At 46.0% G+C, this 22,961-nt stretch overlaps 1 protein-coding gene across 4 annotated transcripts; it reads left to right on the plus strand.

Annotated features, from left to right (window-relative positions):
- Positions 1 to 10,174: 10,174 nt before the first annotated feature.
- On the plus strand, positions 10,175 to 18,392 carry Eral1 (Era like 12S mitochondrial rRNA chaperone 1). 4 transcript variants are annotated; one of them, XM_038328845.1, is made up of 11 exons: positions 10,175 to 10,466; positions 12,470 to 12,597; positions 12,997 to 13,074; positions 14,996 to 15,042; positions 15,184 to 15,245; positions 15,401 to 15,513; positions 15,594 to 15,836; positions 16,965 to 17,114; positions 17,230 to 17,310; positions 17,422 to 17,472; positions 17,568 to 18,392. In XM_038328845.1, the coding sequence occupies exons 1-11, from the start codon at positions 10,184 to 10,186 to the stop codon at positions 17,640 to 17,642; spliced, it is 1,311 nt and encodes a 436-aa protein (XP_038184773.1). In that variant the 5' UTR covers positions 10,175 to 10,183; the 3' UTR covers positions 17,643 to 18,392. The 4 variants fall into 4 exon arrangements, with proteins under 4 accessions (XP_038184773.1, XP_038184775.1, XP_038184774.1 ...); XM_038328847.1 differs by having other exon boundaries at positions 16,968 to 17,114; XM_038328846.1 differs by having other exon boundaries at positions 17,422 to 18,392.
- Positions 18,393 to 22,961: the final 4,569 nt, after the last annotated feature.

Genomic DNA, 22,961 nt, shown 5'->3' on the forward strand with positions numbered 1-22,961 from the left:
TAGCAAGAACCAGGCCACTCTGGCCGCATAGCAAAACCCTGTCTGGGGCGGAGGGGTGGGGGTGGGGGTGGGAAGCATGTATTAGTCGCAAAAATATTGCACAGTTGGAACCAAAAGAGAATTGCACAGCCAGGAATGATCGAGAATTAATATTGACACTACTTCCTGATGAATGGATGACTAAAAGGAAGGCCTGAACTGACCTTGAAGTTTCTGGGAAAGATGCCTTGCTTCTCACCTCCCTGTGCTACATCATCAATGTCTCCATCTCCTGGATCCTTGCCTACTGAACTCTACATGATAATACCTCTACCCACATTTAAGCCATTCTGGGTGTCCTAAGACAACTCTACACTCGAATTAAAGTTTATGTGCTAGGGTTAAGACTCGGCTGATGTCTTTATGTATGCCAAGACAATCTCCAATTCTTAATCCCCCCACTTTCGCTTCATCGGTGCTGAGAATAAGGCATGCACAACCACACACTGTTTGTTGGTGCTGCTCTTTGAACACAGAGCTTCCTGCATGCTAGGCAAACACTCCATCACCTGAGCTACATCCTCATCCTCCCTCCCCATTTTTTCAAGATAGCGTAGCCTCGGCTAGTCTAGACCCTACTAGGTAGATCAGACTGGCCTCGAATTTGCAGGGATCTTCCACCTCTGCTTCCCAAGTGCTAGATAACATCACATTCAGACCTATTTGAATTGTTGTTGTTATTATTGGAGACAGGGTCTCACTATGTAGCCTTGGCTAACCTGGAAATCACTATGTAGAGCAGGCTGGCTTTAAACTCATAGAGATGTACCTGTGTCTATCTCCCAAGTGCTAGAATTAAAGGCGTGCGCCACCACTGCCCAGCTTGAATTTCTTTCTCTAAAAAAGATTTTATTTGGGGACCGGTGAGAAAGCTCAGCAGTTAAGAGCACTTGCTGCTCTTCCAGATAACCAAGGTTCGGTTCTCAGCACCAACATTTCACTTGGTAACAGTCTGTAACTCCAGTTTCAGGGGTTGTAGCCAACACCTTCTACCTCTAGCACTGCACTGCTCATGTGGTGTGTATGCACACATGCAGACAAAACAGTAACACACAGAAAAGGTTTTTAATTTCTAAAAAGTTATAAAAGATTTATTTATGTGTTTGTGTTTCTCCCACCTCTGTGTGTGTGTGTGTGTGTGTGTGTGTGTGTGTGTGTGTGTGTGTGCATGCCCACAGAGGTCAGAAGAGAAAGGCAGATCTCCTAGAACTGGATTTACAGGCATCTGTAGGCCCCTGATATAGATGCTAGGAATCAAACTCCAGTCCTCTGCAGGAGCAGCAAGTGCTCTCAGCTACTGAAACACCTCATCCTCTTGGACTTTTTTCTTTCCTTTTTTTTGTTGTTGTTTATTTTGTTTTGATTTTCAAGACCAGATTTCTCTGTGTAGCCCTGACCTGGAACTCACTCTGTAGACCAGGCTGTCCTTGAACTCACTTTGTGGACCAGGCTGTCCTTGAACTCCAGATCTGCTGTCCCTGCATCCCGAGTGCTGAGATTAAAGCCCCACAGCCCAGCTGGCTCTTTTGTTTTAAACCAGGTGTCACTATATAGCCCAAACAGGCCTTGAATTTTTAGTCCTCTTGCTCTGCCTCCTGGGTTTTGAGGTTATAAACCTCTGCCAACACACTCCACCAGACTACATGGAGTTCCTTCCAGGCACAGATAACATAACCCAGACCAAAGTCAACCATTAGCCTAACACACATTCAAGCCAATCAGGATGCAACATTCTCAAGGCTACAGAGGTTTTTAGGATGGACACAGAACTCGGTCAGAGATGAAAAGGATCAAGGATTTTCGCTAAGAGCTCCAACCTGAATTTCACAAGCACCTGAAATCCCATATTCAGAATGCTGAGTCAGGAGGATCATTAGTTTAAGGCTTCCCTGGGCTGCACAGTGAACTCAAAGCCCCCCTGATTTACATAGAAAGACCCTATCTCAAGGAAAACAAACAAACAAACCACTCAGGAAGCCAAGGCAATGGATCACAGGTTCAAGACTAGCCTGGGCTACAGAATCAGAACCTGTTTCAAAACAACAACAAAGAGTAGTGAAGTATTTCTTATGAAGCTAGACATAGTGGCACACACCTAGGAGAGGCCGAGAATCACCACCAACTCAAGACCAGCTTCATCTGTAGACTTCATCCAGACCAGCTGGGTCTACAAGTGAGACCCTATCTCAAAACAATATAAAGTCACTAATCTTCACCACACACTAGATAGGGCAGTAAATACCATATACAGACTCAGTCCAGAAGGGACATGCAATAATAACATGTGAGTGGTCCCCGCACCTCTGCCTCCTGGGTGTTGGGATTCTAACACTAGCAGTTAGGCTATGTGCCAATTCTCTTCACCATGATAACCCTATGAGGGAACTATCATTACCCTCATCTTATCGAGGAATGAACTCAGGTTAAGCAATATTTCTTGCTCAGAATAATACAATAAAAAAATGAAGCCTGAGGTAGAGGCACGAAAACCCAAAATTCAAGGTCATCATCAAGGCCATTAAAAACTATTTTCTCAACCCTGACTACACATAAACACAATAAACAATATTAAAAAATCAAACCTCGTGTATAGTCAACCAGGATATAAGAGACATACATATCTATTGAAACCTTTTCTTTTTTCTTTCTTTCTTTTTTGGATTTTCAAGACAGGGTTTCTCCGTAGTTATTGGTGCCTGTCCTGGAATTAGTTCTTGTAGACCAGGCTGGCCTCGAACTCACAGAGATCCGCCTGCCTCTGCCTCCTGAGTGCTGGGATTAAAGGCATGCACCATCACTGCCCAGCTCTATTGAAACCTTTTCAGTAAAACAGACTGGCCTCCAACTCAAAGTCCACCTGCCTCTGCCTCCCAAGTGCCAGCCCCACCTGAAACCATTTCTTAAAACAAAAAGCAAACAAACAAACAAAAACTAAAGAATCAGTACCTAAAAATGTAACTCTGTTGGTAAACTATTAGCCTAGCCTCCATGAAGTCATGGGTTTGTTCCTAGCACCTAATAAACCAGACATAATAGTATAGGACTGTATTCCCAGCACTTTGAAGCAGGAGGATCTATAGTTCAAAGTCAGCTTTAGCAACATAGTGACTGTAAGACCAGTTTGGGGTAATGGGTTGCAAAAACAATAGCTGGGGTTGGTGAAGTATGTCTTTAGTCATAGGTTGTGTGGGTGGGAGTAAGAGCTTGGAATATGGCTCAGTGATAGGGCATTTGGCTAGCATCCAGGAGGTCCTAGGTTCAATTCCATCCAGCACTGTAAATGAACAACAGCAAAAATCCTTTGTGCTCCATCACACACCTGTAAATCCAGCACTTAGAGTAAACAGAAGGAGCAGGAACTGAAGCCAGCCTCTGCTTGGCTACACATAAAATTAGAAGCCAGCCTGAGCCACAGGACACCATTTCAAATACATAAGCCAGTGTGGTGGCAGAAAGGTCAGTGAGAACGAAAAATGGACAAGGGAATGAGGGACTTAAAGACAGTACAGGCTGGCTAGGTGGTGGTGGTGCACATCTTTAATCCCAGAACTCAGGAGACAGAGGCACGCAGATCTCTGTGAGTTCCAGGCCAGCCTGGTCCACAAAGTAAGTTCTAGAAGAGCAAGGGCTACACAGCGAAATCTTGCCCTGAAAAACAAAAACAAGATAAAAAAGTCAGTGCCGGCCTTTACTGGGGGATCTCTGTAAGAATCAGAGCTGGGCCAGGCGGTGTGGTGCACCCTTTAACCCCAGCAGGTTCCCTTTGAGGGCCGAGGGCCTCACCTCTGATTGCTAGGGTAACCAGTGAGTTTTGTTTTGAAACAGGGTCTCACACAATGTAGCTTTGGCTGACCTAGAATTAGCACGTAGACCTCGAAACTCACAGAGACACACCTGTCTTGTAAAGGCATGCAGCACAATACCTGGTTCAGTGAGTCAAAGAATATCAGGTCATCAATAAACATCTTTCCTGCCTGGCTATTACTTGGTGCCTGTAGACAGGGCAATCAAGAATCTAGAGGGTGGGGGTTGGAGAGATGGCTCAGCAGCTAAGAGCACTGCACTGGGTGCTCTTCCAAAGGACCCAGGTTCAATTCCCAGCACCCATTCGGCAGTTCACAATGTCTGTAACTCCAAGATCTAACACCCTCACACAGACATACATGGCAAAATACCAGGGCACACAAAATAAATAAATCTTAAAAGCAAAAAAGAATCTAGCAGAAATAGCCAGGTGGTGGTAGTGCATACCATTAATCCTGGCACTCGGGAAGCAGAGACAGGCAGATCTTTGTGAGTTTGAGGCCAGCATGTTCTACAGAGTTAGTTTCAGGACAGTTAGGGCTACACAGAGGAACCCTGTCTCAAAAGAAAAGAAAAGAAAAGAAAAGAAGAGAAAAGAAAAGAAAAGAAAAGAAAAGAAGAAAGAAAAAAAGGAAAGAAAAGAAATCTAGCATAATTTAGTGAAATGAGTTAATTTACTTCTAGAAACCAAATAACCAAATTACTGGCTGGGGAGGTTGTGGGGCACACCTTTAATCCCAGCACTTGGGAGGCAGAAATAGGTGGATCTCTGTGAGTTTGAGACCAGCCTGGTCTACAATAGCTAGTTCCAGGACAGGCTCCAAAACTACAGAGGAAACCCTGTCTTGAAAAACAAAAAACAAAACAAGAAAAAAAAAAGAAAGAAAGAAAAAAGAAAAGAAATCAAATTACTAGAGTTGTCACCAAAATGGAAAAAATGGAATAGCTATACAAAATGGTCTATTCATAGCTAACAGTGGCATATGTCTATAACTCCAACAATCAGGGGACAGAGACAAGAGGATCTGTACAAATTTAAAGCTGGCCTGGGCTACATATGAGTTCCAGGTCAGTTTGGGGGAAAAAAAAAAAGACCTATCTCAAAAAAAGAAAGAAAAAAAGTTGAAGAGAGAAAAGGGGAAAAAGGAATTATTTGGGGATATAAATCAGTGGGAAAATATTGGCATAAATTTTGAGAAATTCTGCATTGAGTTCCCAACACTGAAAAAAATAACAAAGCACAGGCTAGAAGGATGGATTTGAGTTTAAGAGCATGTATTTTCTTTCTTTTTAAATTATTTATTTGCATTGATTTTTGTTTTGTTTTGTCATTTTTGTTTTTGTTTTTGAAGACAGGTTTTCTCTGTGTAGCTTTGGAGCCTGTCCTGGAACTAGCTCTGTAGACGAGGCTGGCCTCGAAGTCACAGTGATCCACCTGCCTCTGCCTTCTGAGTGCTGGGATTAAAGGTGTGCGCCACCGACCAGCTTCCAATATTTTCCTGCATGTGTGTGTGAAGGTGTCAGACATCTTTTCTGTCAGGTCCTCAAAAGAGCGGTCAGTGCTCTTAACCACTGAGCCACCTCTCCATGTATTGCTTTCAGAGGGAATGGGGTTCCATCCCAGCACTCACATCAGGCACCCACAACTGCCTGTGACCTCTGTGGATACCTACAGACATGTGGCACATACACACATGATTATAACTAAATACAAACTGGGCATGGGGGCTTGAATCGCAGCACTAAGGAGGCAGATTCAGGTAGATCTCTGTTTCAGCCAACCAAGGTTACATAGAGAGACTGTGTCTTAGAAAAAAAAATAATCCCAGAGCCGGGCGGTGGTGGCGCATGCCTTTAATCCCAGCACTTGGGAGGCAGAGGTCTACAAGAGCTAGTCCCAGGACAGATTCCAAGGCTTCAGAGAAACCGTCTCGAAAAACCAAAAATAAATACATAAATAAATAAATCTTAAAGAATAGCTAATCACGGGGGCTAGAGGGATGGCTCAGTGGTTAAGAGCAGTAGCTGCTCCTCTAGAGGATCCAGGTTCAGTTCCCAGCACCCACATGGCAGCTCACAACTGTCTGAAACTCCAGTTCCAGAGAATCTGGCACCTTTATACCACATGCACATAAAATAAAGTTAAATACTTTTTAAAAAGAATGACTAATCACTTAGACACTAACTCATTTAACTTAAATTTTGTCACTCCTAGATTCTTCTGTAGTCTTGTGTGTTAGCACAGAAATACTTACCAAGTGATTTTTGCTGACTTTGCATTCAGTAATTTATCTACTTTTGGGGTGGTGGACAGAGTCTCACTACGTTGCCCTGGCTGGCCTGGCAATTGATGTGTAGTTCTGGCTGTCTTCAAACTTTCAGATTTTGGGATAGCAGGAATATACCACCACACCCAGCTACTTACTATCTTTTGACCTGAACTTTTTCCTTTAGCCTAGTAGCAGTTTTGATAGTATTTCACCTACTTGTCCATCAAAGAAGATTCATGTTTTTCTAATTGCTGGTTGTCCCCTTATTTAGTAGCATCTTGTTCTCTGGGCTTCCATATGCCCACAGAACACCCAGAATATAATGTTCCAAAATGTTTGTTTCCTCCATGAACAGAGAAGAAAGCTGGAAACTGGCTCCATTTGCAAACCTAATTGGGCTTTTCTGGTTCCGTCCATTCTACATCAGTCAGAGATTCTCTGGACACCATTACTTTAACAACAGTCCAGCCAGTTAGTTCTCTCCACCTTCAAAACTGTCCTGTATCATCAGGGTTTTTTCTCCATGTACTAAGTTATTGCATCAGCAAATACCAATCTTTTGTGTGTGTGGCGCTGAGGGTTGTTCAGTTTCACCCTGCAGCTTAGACTGGCCTCAAACTCATGGTGACTCTTCTGTCTCAGTCTTCTCAGTACTGAAATTGCAATTACAAGTATAAGCTGCCTGGATCATCTTCATATTTTTTCTTTTTTTTCTTTTTTCCTATTTTTTTTAAGATAGGGTCTTGCTGGACAGTGGTGGTGCATGCTTTTAATCGCAGCACTCAGGAGACAGAGGCAAGTGGATCTCTGTGAGTTCAAGGCCAGCCTGGTTTATAGGGCAAGTTCTAGGACAGCCAGGGCTGTTATAGAGAAACCCTACCTCAAAAAAAAAAAAAAATAACAACAACAATATAGAGGCTGGAGAGGTGGCTCTTCCAGAAGACCTGGGTTCAATTCCTACCACACACACGGTAAATCACAACTGTCTATAACTCCAGTTCCAGGGCATTCACCCTCACAAAGACATACATGCAGGCAAAACACCAATACACATAAAATAAAAACAATGACAACATGAAGAGATGGACGGATGGAAGAATGAACGATAGGGTTTCGAGTATCCCAGGCTGGCCTCGAACTTGCTTTGTAGATGAATATGACCCTGAACTTCTGATTCTCCTGCCTCCATTTGCTGAGTGCTGGGATCAGAGGTGTGTTCCAGCACACCCTGTGTTGTGTGGCGCTGGGATCTAACCAAGGCTTTTGTGCTTTATAGACAAATATTCTACCAATTGAGCCATATCCCCAGGTTTATGGGTTTTCAGGGAGGGGGCTGTTTTCCCCACTTTTTTTTTTTTTTTTTTTTTTTGCAGAGTTCCATTCACTGTGTAGCCCAGGATTCCCTTGAACTCACAGAAATCCTCCTGGCTCAGATTCCCAAGTGCTAGAATTATCAGTGTGAGCCAGCCAACATACCCAGCTCCACTCCAGCTCCAATTGCATTGTCTCTTAAGTTCACTTCATTTAGGCTTTCACCAAAGCACCGTACTGATGTACTGTAACCTCCTGTCAGATTACTGTCACACACACGGTGGCACACACACAGACATGGGACTCGGGACCTCTATCTAATGTGTGCTGTCTCACAGTAGGAGTTTACGTCCATTTCATTAGCTGACACATCCCCAGCACCCTACAGTGCATCTATATAGTAGAAGCCAAATAAATTCTCATCTGACAGATATACCTTACAGTTTCAAGAGTTTGACTAACTAATCACGAGCACAAGATGCAGAATGGTGGAGGTGGGGGAGTTTGACTAAAACGCTTGAAAGGGCAGCAGTAGCTCAAGGCCACAAAATCCAATGATGGCCAAGTTATGTTCTTCTGGCTGCTACATCACCCGGGAGATCCTAGGTGGCTAAGCAGCTCCATCGTTTCTCTCCTCCCCACTTCCTTCCCAGGCGCTCCCGCATGCTAGGGAAAGACTACCGAGTTACATGCCTGATCTTTATTTAAACTGCCCCCCTACCGTGTGTGTTTGTGTGTGCGCCTGTACATACATTATGAAATATAAGAACAACTTTCAGGAGCCAATTCTCTTGACCTTGATGGCAGGCTCTAGGCTTGGAATCCAGATCAAGTCTGCACAGCAAGCATTTGCACCAACCATCTTAGCCATCATCTCCCCTGTCATTTATGTTTTATTTACTTAGAGACAGGGTCTCACTATGTTGCAAGGTAGTGCTGGCTTGCCTAGGATTTGGATATGTAGAGCACGCTGACTGCCAACTCACAGAGATCATCCTGCCTCTGCCTCCTAAATCCTGGGATTAACAATCTAACATACCAGGTCCTCCTCCCCGTCGTGTCCCCCACCTTTTTTTTAAGACAAGGATCCATCCAAAGCTGGCCTCGAACATCCTTGAACATCTTCCTTGGTTACAGGAATGCCCACCACATCCAGCAAACTGCCTTGTTTGTTATTGTTATTGTTGTTTGGTTTCCTCCAGAAAGACTTAGACTCAGGGACTAGATAAGAGCTGATAGTTAAGAAAGTAAATACAGTCTATTGCTCAACAGGAATACCATCCACAACACCACTCCTTAACAGAGGGCTAGCATACTAAAAAAATGCAGATTTCCAAAAGCAACCCATGATACCTAGTTTTATGTCAACTTGAAACAAGCTGGAGTCATCTTAGAGGAGAAAAACTCAACTGCAATGTTCCCTCCATAAGACTGGGCTGTAGGCAGGCCTGTAGAGCATTTTCTTAGTGATTGACATGGTAGGATCCAGCCCACTGTGAGTGGTGCCACCTCTAGGCTTCTTGTTCCTAGATGCTATAAGAAAGGATAGTGAGCTGGGAGATGGTAGATAAACCTTTAATCCCAGCACTTGGGAGGCAGAGGCAGGTGCATCTCTGAGTTCAAGGGCAACCTGGTCTACAGAACAAGTTCCAGGACAGTCAGGGCTACACAGAGAAACCCTGTCTTGAAAAAGCCAAAAAAAGCCAAAAGAAAGCAGGTTGAGCGAGCCATGAGGAGGAAGCCAGTAGGTAGCACTCCTTTACACTCTCTGTATCAGCTCCTGCCTCCAGGGCCTGACTGGTTCCTTCCTTGGCTTCCTCAGGGTATTGTGATTCAAGATATGGAAATCAAATAAACCCCCAAGTAGCTTTTGGTTATGGAGCTTCATCAGAGCTACAGTAACCCTAAGACTGCCAAATCCAGCTACAACACAGCTAAAAAGGAAATAAGAAAGGATCCTGCAGGATTGAGGTTAGAAAGCACTTAAAAGCCAGGCGGTGGTGGTGCACGCCTTTAATCCCAGCACTCGGGAGGCAGAGGCAGGCGGATCTCTGTGAGTTCGAGGCCATCTTGGTCTACAAAGCGAGTTCCAGGACAGTCAGGGTTGTTTGACAGAGAAATCCTTTAAAAAAAAAAAAGAAAGAAAAAAGAAAAGAAAAAGAAAAAAATCAAAAGAAGAAAAAAGAAAAAATCTTGGACTAGAGAGTTGGTTCTGTGGCACTTCTTGTTGTTGTGAAAGACCCAGGTTTGATTCCCAAAAACCATGTGAAGGCTCACCGCCTCCTCCGGCACCAAGCACACATATGGTGCACAGATGTAGACATATAAAATAACAAAAACAAATATTCAAAAAAAAACTTTCCTGTGAAATGTGAAATTTCTTAGCGCCTTTTTCCAAGCCCATTCTTATCATCACGAGAGTTTCTCCTCTTGCGGCGCTGGAAGGACGGTTCTGGCGGCTTGGTTTCCGGAGGAATGGTGGTCAATCAGAAAACAGGACTAAAAAGCTCTCTTACAAAACTCCAGCAGAAGGAGAAATGGGAGTCCGAGACGACCGTTATACTCATGCAGACAATATATACATCACAGTCTTGCTTCCTGAGCCTCGGCCGATAGCTCGACCGGCTTACCCGTCCCAGGATATCCCGTGAGCCTCAGCTCCGTTGGGGTGGATCTAGCTTTCTTCTACTCGATGGTTTGTAGACCTCACAGCCCAACCGTAGCGCGCTTCTGTCGGTACCAGAGTGCATTGCGGCAAAATGGCTGCCCCCAGACGGCACTGTGCTGGCCTAGTTCGGTCTTTACTCGGGGTCTGGCAGCTCGGCCCGCAGACTGGGAGGGAGTGGGTGGCTTCGCCCGGCTCGCTTCTAGGTAACCAGGCGAGATGCGTGTCCTGTGTCGGGGGTGCCATTTCTTCTGGTCCCCTCCTGGCCGCCGCTTCTGGTCGCTATGGTCAGGATTCCGCCTTGGACCGAATCCTTGGATTCCCTCAGCCTGACAGTTCGTTGGCTCCGAGCGTCCCCGCGGTGTCGGTACACAGAGGTAAAGGGCTCAGTTAATGTTGGTTGCGGGTGTTCGTTTTGTAACAGGTCTCCCTGTGGAACTGGTGTGGAACTCGGATCTTCCTGCTCCAACCTCTGGAGTGTTGGGATTACAGGTGTAATGATGGTTTCAGCAGTGAAATCGTGTAGGTTAGTTAAAATCCCTCTGTCCCTGGAGATATCATTTTAGCCTCTCTTATTTGATAGAAAATAAATCTGACTCCAAAGAGAGACAAGTCGTGACGGCTGTTAGAGAGTCTGAGAATGAGGATCTGTAAAATAACTTAGCAGGTAAAGGCTCTTGTTGCTTGACAAGCTGAGCAATCCTTGGGACTCATATGGCGGGAAGAGAACCAACTCCAGAAAGTTGTACTGTGACTTCTATAAGCTCATGCAAATACACAAATATTGACTCTAACAGCAGCAAGAGTTTAAGAATGGGAGGAAACCTGTGTTGGTCGCAGTCAGTAATGCTTCCCCAAGATCATTAGCCACATGGCAAGCAAAGTGTAGATCCAGTAAATGAATGGTGAGCCCCATCTACTTGTTAAGACACTAACTTGAGCCAGGTAGTCATGGTGCATGCCTGTAGTCCCCATGCTGGGTAGGTAGAGGCAGGAGGATCTCCAGTTCCAGAAGTTTCTTCAGCTCTGACTGTAGCACCCTGCTAATGCTGCTGTGAAGGTTCTGCGAAATTTCTCGGTCTCTCCCTCTCATACCGTGTTGCGGCCAACAGTGACTAGTCTCCTGCCAGGCTCCAGTCCATGCTCCTTGAGAAAGAAAGTGCTGCTTTTCTTGGGAGGGGACATTGAGACAGAGTCTCACTCTTATCTAGCCCATGATCACCTGAAGCTCACTATCCCCAGTCTCCTGCATGCTGGGATTGCAAATTTGAGCCACCACATCCATTTTATTAATTTATTTATTTACTTACTTACTTATGTTTTTTGTTTTTGTTTTTTAAGACAGGGTTTCTCTATGTAACAGCTCTGACTGTCCTGGAACTTGCTTTGTGCGACCACCACTCAGCTTTATTTAGGTTTTTCGAGACAGGGTTTCTCTGTGTAGCCTTGGTTGTCCTGGAACAACTCCCTCTCTACAATGACCTTGAGCCCACAGAGATCTCCCTCCCAAGTGCTGAGATGAAAAGTGTGTGCTGTCACCACATATGTAAAGTGCTGTTTCTCCATTATAATTTAGTGAGGTTGTTTGGTTTTGGTTTTTGGTTTTTGTTTTTTGTTTTTTTTGAGACAGGGTCTAGTTATGTAGCCCAGGCTTGTGCCTCAAATGTAATTCATTCTTTTTTCGAGATAGAGTTTCTCTGTGTAATAGCCCTGGCTGTCCTAGAACTAACACTGTAGACCAGGCTGGCTTCGAACTCACAGAGATACTCCTGCCTCTTCCTCCTGAGTGCTGGGATTAAAGGCATGCACCACCACCACCCGGCCCAGTAATTTACTTTTGCTTAAGCCTCTCAAAGGTTGTGATTACAAATGTATGTGTTTATCACAATGTCCAACCTATGTTGAGCAATTTTTTTACACAGTTGTCATTGTGGAAAAAGTTATTCATATGGCTGGAGAGATAGCTCAGTGGTTAAGAGCATTGCCTGCTCTTCCAAAGGTCCTGAGTTCAATTCCCAGCAACCACATGGTGGCTCACAACCATCTGTAAAGAGGTCTGGTGCCCTCTTCTGGCCTTCAGGAACACGCACAGACAGAATATTGTATACATAATAAATAAATAAATATTTTTTAAAAAGTTATTCATAGATATTGTTAGTGTGATTCCACATTACATATGAGAAAACCAAGGGGCTTAGTTACAGAGGTTAGATAACCTGAGAAATCCAATAAAATTAAATACATACTAGTCTCAGAGTTAGGATGGGTAGCTTCAGCCTGGTGTACTAATCTTTTGTTTTGATTTCCTCCTTGGGTATCAGAGCTGAGTATCTAATAGAGTCTAGATTCCAATATATCACTCATGTTCCCATCATAACAGATGAGCAGAATCTGCTCTTGGTCCATACTCCTGACATGCCTGAGAATCCCCGGGTCCTCCGAGTGGTCCTCCTGGGAACTCCAAATGCAGGAAAGTCAACACTCTCCAATCAGTTGCTGGGCCGTAAAGTATACCACGCTTTTATCATCCCGACCCCTATATCTCCCTTTTTACACATTTCACTATTTTATGTATATGGGTGTTTTGCCTTCATAAATGTCTGTGTAGTACTTGTGTGCCTGGTACCTACAGAGGCCAGAAAAATCCCAGGATGTTGGATCCTCTGAAACTGCAGTTACAAACAGTTGTGAGCCAGCATGTGGGTGCTGGGAATTGAACCCAGGTCCTCTGGAAGAGCAGTCAGTTCTGTTAAACACTGGACCATTTACCCAGTTCCCCTACACCACCTCTTTCTCGTTTTATTTTTTATTTTTTTTATTTTTTATTTTTTTCATTCATTTGTTGTGCCTGGGGAGATGGCCTGGGAGGGATCAAGGATCTCACTGGAACCTCTTTCTTTCTGGAAGGTGTTTCCTGTCTCCAAGAAGGTGCACACCACTCGATGCCAAGCTCTAGGGGTCATCACAGAGAAGGAGGCTCAGGTGGTAGGTACCTGCAGAAGTTCTGCAAACAGGATAGAGTAAAGCTAATCAGTTCTCTCTTACCATTAGTCTTTTTTAAAATGAAGATTCAGCCTGGCGCGGTGGTGGTGGTAACACGCACCTGTAATCCCAGGCAGAGTCAGGTGAATGTCTGAGTTCAAGGCCAGCCTGGTCTACAAAGTGAGTTTCAGGAAAACCAGGTCTATACAAAGAAATCCTGTCTTGAAACACAAAAGCAGAACAAACAAACAAAAAACAACAGCAACAGAAAACTGAAGAAAAGAAAAAAAAAAGAATGCATAGAAGACACCACCCCCATTTTTTGGATTTTTTTGTTCTTTTCAAGACAGGTTTCCAGACTGTCCTGGAACTCCCTCTGTAGACCACTCCCAGCGAGGACTTCCCTATCTTAGACTCCGCGCAGTTCCTTCCTCTCCCTTCCCTCTTTTGCCATTGTGTTCTGAAGTTTTTATGTGTGTGCTTACGCGGGGGGGGGGGGGGGGGGGGGGGGGGGGGGGGCGGGGGGGGAGGGGAGCTTGCATGGGAGGGGATCAAGGACCACTTTCAGGAGGGTCTCTTCTTTATTCTATCCTGTAAATCCTCAGAACCAAGATTAGGTTGTCAAGCTTGGCAGTTTGCGCCTTTACTGAACCACTCCATCGTTTGTGTTTGTGACAATCTCATGTGACCCAGGTTGGCCTCTCTATGTACCAGAGATTACCTTGATTTTATGATCTTTCTGCCTACTCCATCTCTCAAGTGCTGGGATACAAGAAACACCACCATGTCCAGCTTGGAATCTTCATTTTTTCCCTTTTCAGAAATAGGGTCTTACCATGTAGCCCTGACTGGCACTGGTCTAAATGTATAGGCCAATCTGCCCTCAAACTTGAAATGATCCTCTTGCCTCTGTCTCCTAAATGCTGTGATTATAAGAATGAAGGAATGACACCCTACCTGACTAAACAAAGCATAATTCAGCATTGAACTCTGTGGTTTTGTGTTATATTTTGTGCAGTGCAGGGAATATAACCCAGGGCTGCTTGGGAACTACCCAAGCATTCTGCCAGTGAAGCCCGTGAGCCAGTGAGCCAGTGAGCCCGTGAGCCCCATCTCCAGCACTCCACTCACCCTTCATTTAGTCAACATCATTCTTTCTTTTCTTTTCTTTCCTTTTTTTTTTTTTTTTTTTTATTGAGACAGAGTTTCTCTGTGTAGGCTGTCCTGGAACTCACTCTGTAGACCAGGCTGGCCTTGAACTCACTGAGATACACCTGCCTCTGCCTCCTGAGTGCTGGGATTAAAGGTCATCCTCTTTCTTTGGAGTTCCCATGTAACATTAAGACAATGCTGAATGGTAAAAAAATCTAAAGTCAATAACAGCTTACCCATAAAGGAAAGGCAGGATGCTAATATCAAAGATGACCTCTAGCTATGTGTGGTAGTGCACAACTTTAATCCCAACGCTTAGGAGGCAGAGACAGATGGATCTCTATGAATTGAAGGCTAGCCTGTTCCACATAATGAATTTCAGGACAGCAAGGTCTACACAGTGAAACCCTGGCAAAATGAAAATAAATGAATAAAAAGCCTTTTGTTGCTCCACAGATTTATGTTAAAATATTTACTTAAAGCCGGGCGGTGGTGGCTCACACCTTTAATCCCAGCATTCGGGGACAGTGGCAGGTGTATCTCAGTGAGTTCAAGGCCAGCCTGGTCTACAGTGTGAGTTCCAGGACAGGTTCCAAGGCTACACAGAGAAACCCTGTCTCGGAAAACAAAACAAAAAGACCTTACTTAATATGTATAAAGCCCTAGGTTGACTCCTAGAACCTAAAGTGGGGATATGTGTGGTCTTTCTCCCCACTAATCCATTTAAAAAATACTTTTCTTTGTTGGGGATGGGTATCTCTCCTGATTCTAGATTCTGCTCGACACACCTGGCATCATCAGTCCTGTTAAACAGAAGAGGTACTACTTGTGGGAACAGATGTGGGGAAGGTGGGGTGATAAAGAGGAGGGCATATTCCTTGCTAGGAGCTGCAAGTTTTCCCTATTACACCCATTCCTCATAAGAGTACGATCTTTCTGACCGATAGGTTTATCTTTTAGGCACCATTTGGAGCTGTCTTTGTTGGAAGACCCATGGAAGAGCATGGAATCTGCTGATCTTGGTTAGACTCAAACTAAAAATCTGAAACCCTGTTTACAGAGCCTTTCATTCCTGAGAGTTTGGGAGCTTGGGATCTGGCCAGAACCTATAGCCAGACTTGTTGTGGGTCAGGAAGAAGGTCATGGTCAATTGTTTTGTCTCCCTGCCTCCTTCTAGTTGTAGTTCTTGTGGATGTGTCAGACAAGTGGACCAGGAGCCAGCTGAGCCCCCAGGTGCTGCAGTGTTTGACCCGCTTCTCTCAGGTTCCCAGCATCCTGGTCTTGAACAAGGTGAGTACTGCCCACCTGAGGAAGAGTCTCTCCACGGTCTCATCTCACTCACCATGTATTCTGCTCATCCCCATCTACAGGTAGATTGCTTGAAGCAGAAGTCAGTTCTCCTTCAGCTGACAGCAGCCCTCACTGAAGGTGTGGTCAATGGCAAGAAGCTCAACATCAAGCAGGCTGCACACCTTGGCACCCCCTGCCCCAGCCCTGCAACTAGGGACCCCAATACCCACTCAGTGAGAAACCCTCAGAGAATTGGCTGGCCCTACTTCCAGGAGATCTTCATGTTATCAGCACTAAACAACAAGGATGTGAACACACTAAAGGTCAGTTAGCCTTGCCCATAGCCCATCTCTGCCATGTAAAGATAGGCCTCACCCAGACCTGCCTGACTATAGACTAAGATCCTGTCTTTTAAAAGACAAAACAAAAACTGTGGCAATTTCTACTTGTGATCCCAGCACTCCGGAGGACAAGGCAAGAGGATCTTAGGAGTTCAAGGTCATTTTCAACTACTCAGTGAATTCAAGAGGCACTCCAGTTACAAGGAGACCCTATCTCAGGAAACCCAAAACAGCCAGCTGTAGTGACACACACCTGTTATCTCCACACTCAGGAGGCAGAAGCAGAAGGATTACTCAGTTTGAGGCCAGCCTGGTCTCCACTGAGTTGTAGGCCAGCCAGGCTACATAAGGAGACCAGAAATGAACAGAAATGTATCTCGGTGTAATGGTTGCCTAGTGTATAAGAGGTGCTGATTCGATCTCTAGCACCACATAAAGTGAACATGGTGGTGCATACCTCTGATTGTAGCATTTAGGACATTTTTAACACTGGAAATTCAAGACGAGCCTGAACAAATTAGGATGTACCGAGCCTGCTTGGTCTCCATGAGATCCTGTATTTTTTTTAAAAAGGCATTCCAGTCAGTTGTGGTAGCTCACTTAAATAGTTCAGGGCTTGTCAGGGTAAAGAAGAATCAAGAGTTTGCTAGCCAGGCTGGGCGGCGGTGGCGCACGCCTTTAATCCCAACACTTGGGAGGCAGAGACAGGTGGATCTCTGAGTTTGAGGCCAGCCTGGTCTACAAAGCGAGTTCCAGTACAGGCTTCAAAGTACAGAGAACCCTGTCTTGGGGGGCGGGGGGAAGCAATTTTTTTTTAAAATTTTTTAAGACAGGATTTCTCTGTTCTCTGTAGCTTTGGAGCCTGTACTGGAACTAGCTCTTGTAGACCAGGCTGGCCTTGAACGCACAGAGATCCACCTGCCTCTGCCTCCCAAGTGCTGGGATTAAAGGCGTGCTCCACCACTGCCCAGTTCTACATAGCAATTTTAAGGTCAGTTTGGGGGCTATATGAGGACCTGTCAAAAACAATGTGCTTGTTTCTCCTAGAAGTATGCATAAATAGGGAAGTACTGAGGGGTTTAAGGGCCCACTCTTCCTTTGTACCCACAGCAGTACCTTCTAGCACAGGCCAAGCCAGGACCCTGGGAGTTCCACAGCGGAGTCCTCACTAGCCAGACCCCTGAAGAGATTTGTGCCAATAAAATCCGAGAGAAGCTCCTAGAGTACCTGCCTGAGGAGGTGCCCTACGGTGTGCAACAGGTGCGGACGAAATGAAAGGACCCAGGGCCTGTGCACCAGGCACACACCTAGAGCAGTTGGGTACCACAAGATAAAAATGAGCCTGCCTGACTAGTCATGATGTCTCCTTATACAGAAGACAGTGGTATGGGAGGAAGGACCAAGTGGGGAGCTAGTGATCCAGCAGAGCCTTCTGGTACCCAAAGAATCTCATATGGTAAGTGAGAACAGGCTCAGAGATGGGGAAGCAGCAGTATCAGCTGAGGGTTCCTTCCCCCACCTGTGAGGCCAGATAACAGAACCAAGTGTCTCTTTTCACCACTTGCAGCGGATCCTGATTGGCCAGAAGGGCCTCTTGATCGCCCAGATTGCACAGGAGGTAGGCCGAGACCTCATGGACATCTTCCTCTGTGATGTTCACATCCGCCTCTCTGTGAAACTTCTCAAATGACCATCCTCTGTTGCTGTTCCCAGGGCCTCCCTGCTCAAGCTTTTGGGAGAATAACTGACTGGAACTACCCTATGAAAGGGGGACTGCAGGGCTGCTAAGGGCCATGGACACTGAGTGGCTGCTAGCCAGCCTGGACTTGTTGAGTCTGCATAGTGTCTGCCCAACATGTTTTCCATTGGAGGAAAGAAGCTGCCTTAGCTCAGTTCTCAGGTAGCTCCTCTGCCTAGGGTCTCAGCTATGTAGGTCTTAGAAGTCCATCCCCGTGGTGTGAATAGGGTCATCCCATTCATCCTGTAGCATTGGACCCAAACCCAAACTCTTGCCCTGTTTCCAGTTGTTGGTAGGAAGAACCTTTCTCTTTGTCCCCAAGTTCCTCACTTTGAAGTTACATAAGGACTTGTATATTTCATTTTTTTAATGGTTTATTTATTTGCATTGGTGTGTCAGTGTAAGGCTGTTGGATCCCCTGGAACTGGAAATATAGACAGTTATGAGCTGCCATGTGGTGGCTGGGAATTGAATCCAGGTCATCTGGAAGAGCAGCCAGTGCTCTCAACTACTGAACCATCTCTTCAGCCCTCCCCCCACCCCACCTTGAGACAGGGTTCTTACTATACAATTCTGGTTGACTATTGCCATGTAGACCAGGCTAACTTTGAACTCACAGAGATCCACCTGTCTTGCCTCCTGAGTGCTGGGATTAAAGGCATGTGCCACCACTGCCAGCTTCAACCTGTAGTTCTTAAATGAGATAGTTCCAACCACCTGTTCACCCATTTTCTTGATCCCTCCCACCCCATCCTGCTACCCAGACTTGGGTGCTAATAAAGTTAAGTGACAAGAGTTCATATTTTTAATCTTTATTTCTTTGGAACAGGGAAGAGAAAAATATGCCCATTCCCCTACCCCCATTCTCTTGTCAGCCTGGGGTCTCTTTTTCTTCCAGAGGTCTGCTCTGGGGCAATGAGCTCTTCTTGACACAGTTTCTGGGAGCAGCAAGAGAACCGTTACCATTACTAAACTCAGTAATGGTAACGGTTTCCTCGCCATCCCCAAGTGCCACAGCAGTCAGTAGGCTTGATAGGCTGAGCAGTGAGCCCCGTGGGCTTCAGCATTCTTCTGCCCTCCCAGGCAGACGCTAGAACTGGGGTACCCAGACTAGTACATCATCTATACTGTAGTGTCTCATCACAAACTTACAGTATATGATGATATCCCAGCCAAGGCCCTGGAGGAGAGAGCTGTGGATGTGGAGGGCCAAGGCATTGGGGCAGGATCAGTCAAGGCTGGACCCATACCTCCTTGCTCTTCCACTCCCCTCAGAGATTCTGTAGCTCCGGTAACCCAGGTGGCTTGAGGAAGAAGCTAAGGTCTATTCAGATCTATTAGGGGTGCAGAGTTACAGCTAGGAGCAATGAGGCGGAAGGCTCCCCCTGGGCAGACCTACAAGCAGGCTGGCAGCCGCTCTGAGGAGAGCTTACCTGGAGCTGGAGCTGCAGTCTGGGGAAGCCTCTGGATAGGGCCAGCCTATCTTGTCTCTTCTTCAGGCTCTAGCAGCTCTGCTTTTAACCCTCTGGCTCCTCCCCTGGGTGGGGTACTTTTCCCGGGTTCTACAAGTCCCTACTTCTTAACTCTTCCCCTGCTGGCTTCATGAAACAAATCACTGGCTCCTTTCCCTTTTTGTTTAATTTATTGGGGTTTTTGTTACTTTTTCTTTGTGCTGCAGCTGAAATTTAGGGCCTAATGCATACCAGCTAAGAACCCCATCACTGGCACTACACCTCCATCCTGCCTCCATTTCTTATATATTTTTTAAATTTTTATTTATTAGTTGTTTTTCAAGACAAAGTTTCTCTGTGTAATAGCTCTAGCTGTCCTGGAACTTACAGAGATCACTTGCCTCTGCCTCCTGAATGCTGGGCTTACAGGTGTGTGCTACCACCGCCCAGCTGCCTCCGTTCTTTCAAATGGGTGACTTTCACCCCCATCCCGTGGAGCTGATTACCTACCCACTTCTAGGAAGTAGAAAAGCCCTTACCCCATCCTTCAGGGCTTAGTTGTTTGTTGGAGCCCTGCTGGAAGGCCTTGTTTTCTTCTGGGTTATGGTTGGGAATGCTCATTGAATCAGTAGGACAGGGAGGTCTATATGGGAGTCTCTCTTGAACCAAGCTCAGTGGACCCCTCAGCCTAAATTTCCATTCCTAAAATTTGTACTTTGCTGAGCTCAGTACGCTGGAAATGGGCAGAGCCAAAGCATGTTGGCCACTATTCTGGCAAGGTTCCCCGGGGTGAGTGGTACCCTGCTGGGAAGAAGAGCACCCGTGGCCCCAGCTCTTGTGGGGGTCCACTCTTTAGAGCCCAAGGCACTTCAAGTGAGAGCCTGGCACTGTTTGGGTCTCTCTCCTTGGGGAAGGGGAGTTTCCTGGTGAGACACTCTCCACAGCTGAGCCTCTGCTATTTAGACCCTCTTTCTGGGGGATGTTCCTCCCCCTTTTCTTATCCTAGACAGTCTGGTCTGTTGTCTCCTCTGCAGGTACAAACTACATTAGAATGGGGTGGGGGTGGGGTGGGAGGAGAGACCTAACCTTTTGGTTTGTTAGAGGTGTTCTGTTTCCTGCCTCGCCACAGGCTTATGTTCCACCTCTGCCTCGCGTGAGCTTCCCTCTTCCAGTTAGCACTGTTCCGGTACAGGGACACCTTCTCTGCCTAGTCATTTTTTGTTTCATTTATTTTAATTTTTTAGATACAGTCTTATGTAGGTATGGATGGCAACACTTTTCTTGTTGTTACTGTTCTTTTGTTTGTTTTGAGACAGGGTCTTGTGTGTAGCCCTGGCTGGCCTAGAACTCACTGCTATAACTGTGTAGAACACGCTGGTCATGAACTCACAGAGATCCACCTGCCTCTACCTCCTAGGGTGCTGGGATTAAAGGAATGCACCACTACACCCATCTCCTGTTTGTTTTTTGAGGCAGGGTCTCATTATGTTTTTCTGACTGGCCTGGAATTCTGTATAGACCAGGCTGACCTGGAACTCAGAGATACACCAGCTCTGTCTCCTGAGTGTTTGGGTTAAAGGCATGTCTTGCTATTATTATTATTATTATTATTATTATTATTATTATTGAAATATAGTCTCATGTGGCCTTAAATCCCATTTATAACTGAGGATGACGTTGAATTTCTGAGCCTCTTGTCTCTAATTACTGAGTGCAAGGGCTGCAGGCATTCATCACTATGCCAGATTTATTCAACGCTGAGAAATGGACCCAGAACCTTATGTCTGCAAGGCAAGCACTGTAACAACTGAACTACATTTCCAGTCCTCTACCCCTCTTTTTACTTTCTATTTTGAGTTGCCCAAACTGACATTTAAACTCACTGTATAGTTCAGGAAGGCCTTCAGTTTTCAATCCTGCCTCAGCCTCCCAAGTAACTGGAATTACAGGCCTTTGCTTCAGGCTCAGATGTTAGCCACAGGAGTTCAAATAAGTTAGTACCCGAGTCTGCTCTGCTCCTTCCCACAGAAGATCACAGAAAAGACATCTGAAACCCTGCCTGCCTTCCTTTCCGTGTGTCTGAGCCTGTCCTAGGATTCCCTGTATAACTTGATCCTGCTTATCCTGCTTTCACTTGCTGAACTATAGGCAGGCATCCACCTCCATCCCTGGCTCCCATGGAATATTCTTGAAAACACTTTGGACCACTGAGATTGCCCAGCTTTAGCAGTGACAGTCACAGTTCACTACATCTGGCTCCATAACTTAGGACCTAAATCAGCCTCCATTTCCCCAAATATAAACCCACTGGGCTACTGCAGTCTGCTCCCTCCGCTCCTTTGTCTCACTAGCTACGGGGCTGGTGGCAAGTTCCTCTTCTCTGAGTTCTCGCTGCTGCATGCTCCAGCATGCTGTGAGCTCTAATGAGAAATGCCTAGGTGAGAAAATGTCACCATGTGCTCTAGCTACAGCCACATCGGCTCCCTGTGACCCCCTCCCAAGGTTCCACCTCTATGTAGGACCCGCAGACAGCTGAGCTTTTCAGAGTGAAGGCTTCCTGCGTCAGGACCCAGCTTCATGCTGAGGTCCAGTCCCAGGGTCACTTTGAGAGCCGTGAGGGTCCTGGAAGGAGAAGACAGCCATCTCTGCCAGCCAGAGATTCCGCGGCTGTAGCCTCTGACCATGGGTGGGGGCTTCTGTGATCAGGGTGTGGAACCAGAAGAGAGTCTGCGCCTGGGTGAGATAGCCTGGGCTCCCTGATAAGCTAGCCATACTATCGAGGTAGGGGCCTAGCACCTGCTTATCATGCCTGCAGGGCCAGAGCAGGACCTGGAGCCACTTTCCCCACCCAAGTCTGTCTTCTGCTGCCTGCTCCTCCATTTCTCTGCCTCCCCACAGGGAACTGGAATGGGATCCCTTTCCCCTTCTGGAAGCCATGTAATAGCTGCTAAGCACGGAGTAGGGGATACCATGTGAGTCCTCGGGCTGTCCCCATTCTTCCAGCTTTGCTTCCGGCCTTAAGCCTGGTGTCCTCCCTGAGGCTGCTGTGAGCCAGTCTAGGCTGCTCTCCTGACATCTAGCTCTGACCCCTGCCACCACAGCCTTAAACTCTTAGCTCTTGTTTAGACTAAGCTAGGCATGTTGGTGCCGGCTTGTTGCTCCAGCGCTCGGGAGCTGGAGGCAGGAGGATCAGAAGCTCAAGGTTATCCTCAGCTACACAGCCAGTTTGAAAGCAGAGTGGGGCTAAAAGTATGAGCCAAGCATGGTGGCCTATGCCTATGTTCCAGCACCAGGAATGCTGAATCGGCAGTCTGCCGCAAGTTCAAAGTCAGAGTGGGATACATAACTATTTCCAGACCAACCGTGGCTGTATAACAAGACCCTGTCCAAAAACCAGCACAACCGAAGTCCTTGGGTTATGGTCTGGGGTATAGCTGAGTGATGGAGTATAGTAGCATGTATGTACCAGGCCTAAAGTACTCTGTTGCATCCAAAATAAACACATCACTTAGGCATGGTGGAACATGCCTGTTATCCCAGCACTTGCAAGGTGGAGGCAGGAGGAGCAGAAATTCCAGGCCAACCTAGACTACATGAGACTGTCTCAAAACAAAAATCCAAAACCAAAATAGAGGGAATGAAATTAAGAACTGTCAAATCTGGGGCTGGAAAGTCTTAGCAGTTAAAAGCGTGAGCTACTCTTGTAGAGGAGGACCCCAGTTCAGTTGCTAATAATCATGTTAGGTGGGTTATAACTACCTATCACTCCAGGGGAAACAAATACCTTTGGCTTCTTGGACACGTGTACCCACATGTGCCCATAACTATATAGCGACATGCTCACATATACATAATTAAAAACAGTTTTAAAAATCTACAGGCAAGGGGGCTGGAGAGATGGCTCAGCGGTTAAGAGCA

This window comes from Arvicola amphibius, chromosome 4, assembly GCF_903992535.2.
Source record: "Arvicola amphibius chromosome 4, mArvAmp1.2, whole genome shotgun sequence".
Lineage (NCBI taxonomy): Eukaryota > Metazoa > Chordata > Mammalia > Rodentia > Cricetidae > Arvicola > Arvicola amphibius.

Coding starts and splice junctions, on each gene's coding strand:
- Eral1 (XM_038328845.1), top strand. CDS start 10,184: ATGGCTGCCCCCAGACGGCACTGTGCTGGCCTAGTTCGGTCTTTACTC. Junction 12,598..12,996: donor ATCAGTTGCTGGGCCGTAAA/GTATACCACGCT, acceptor TCTTTCTGGAAG/GTGTTTCCTGTCTCCAAGAA. Junction 15,043..15,183: donor AGTCCTGTTAAACAGAAGAG/GTACTACTTGTG, acceptor TTTATCTTTTAG/GCACCATTTGGAGCTGTCTT.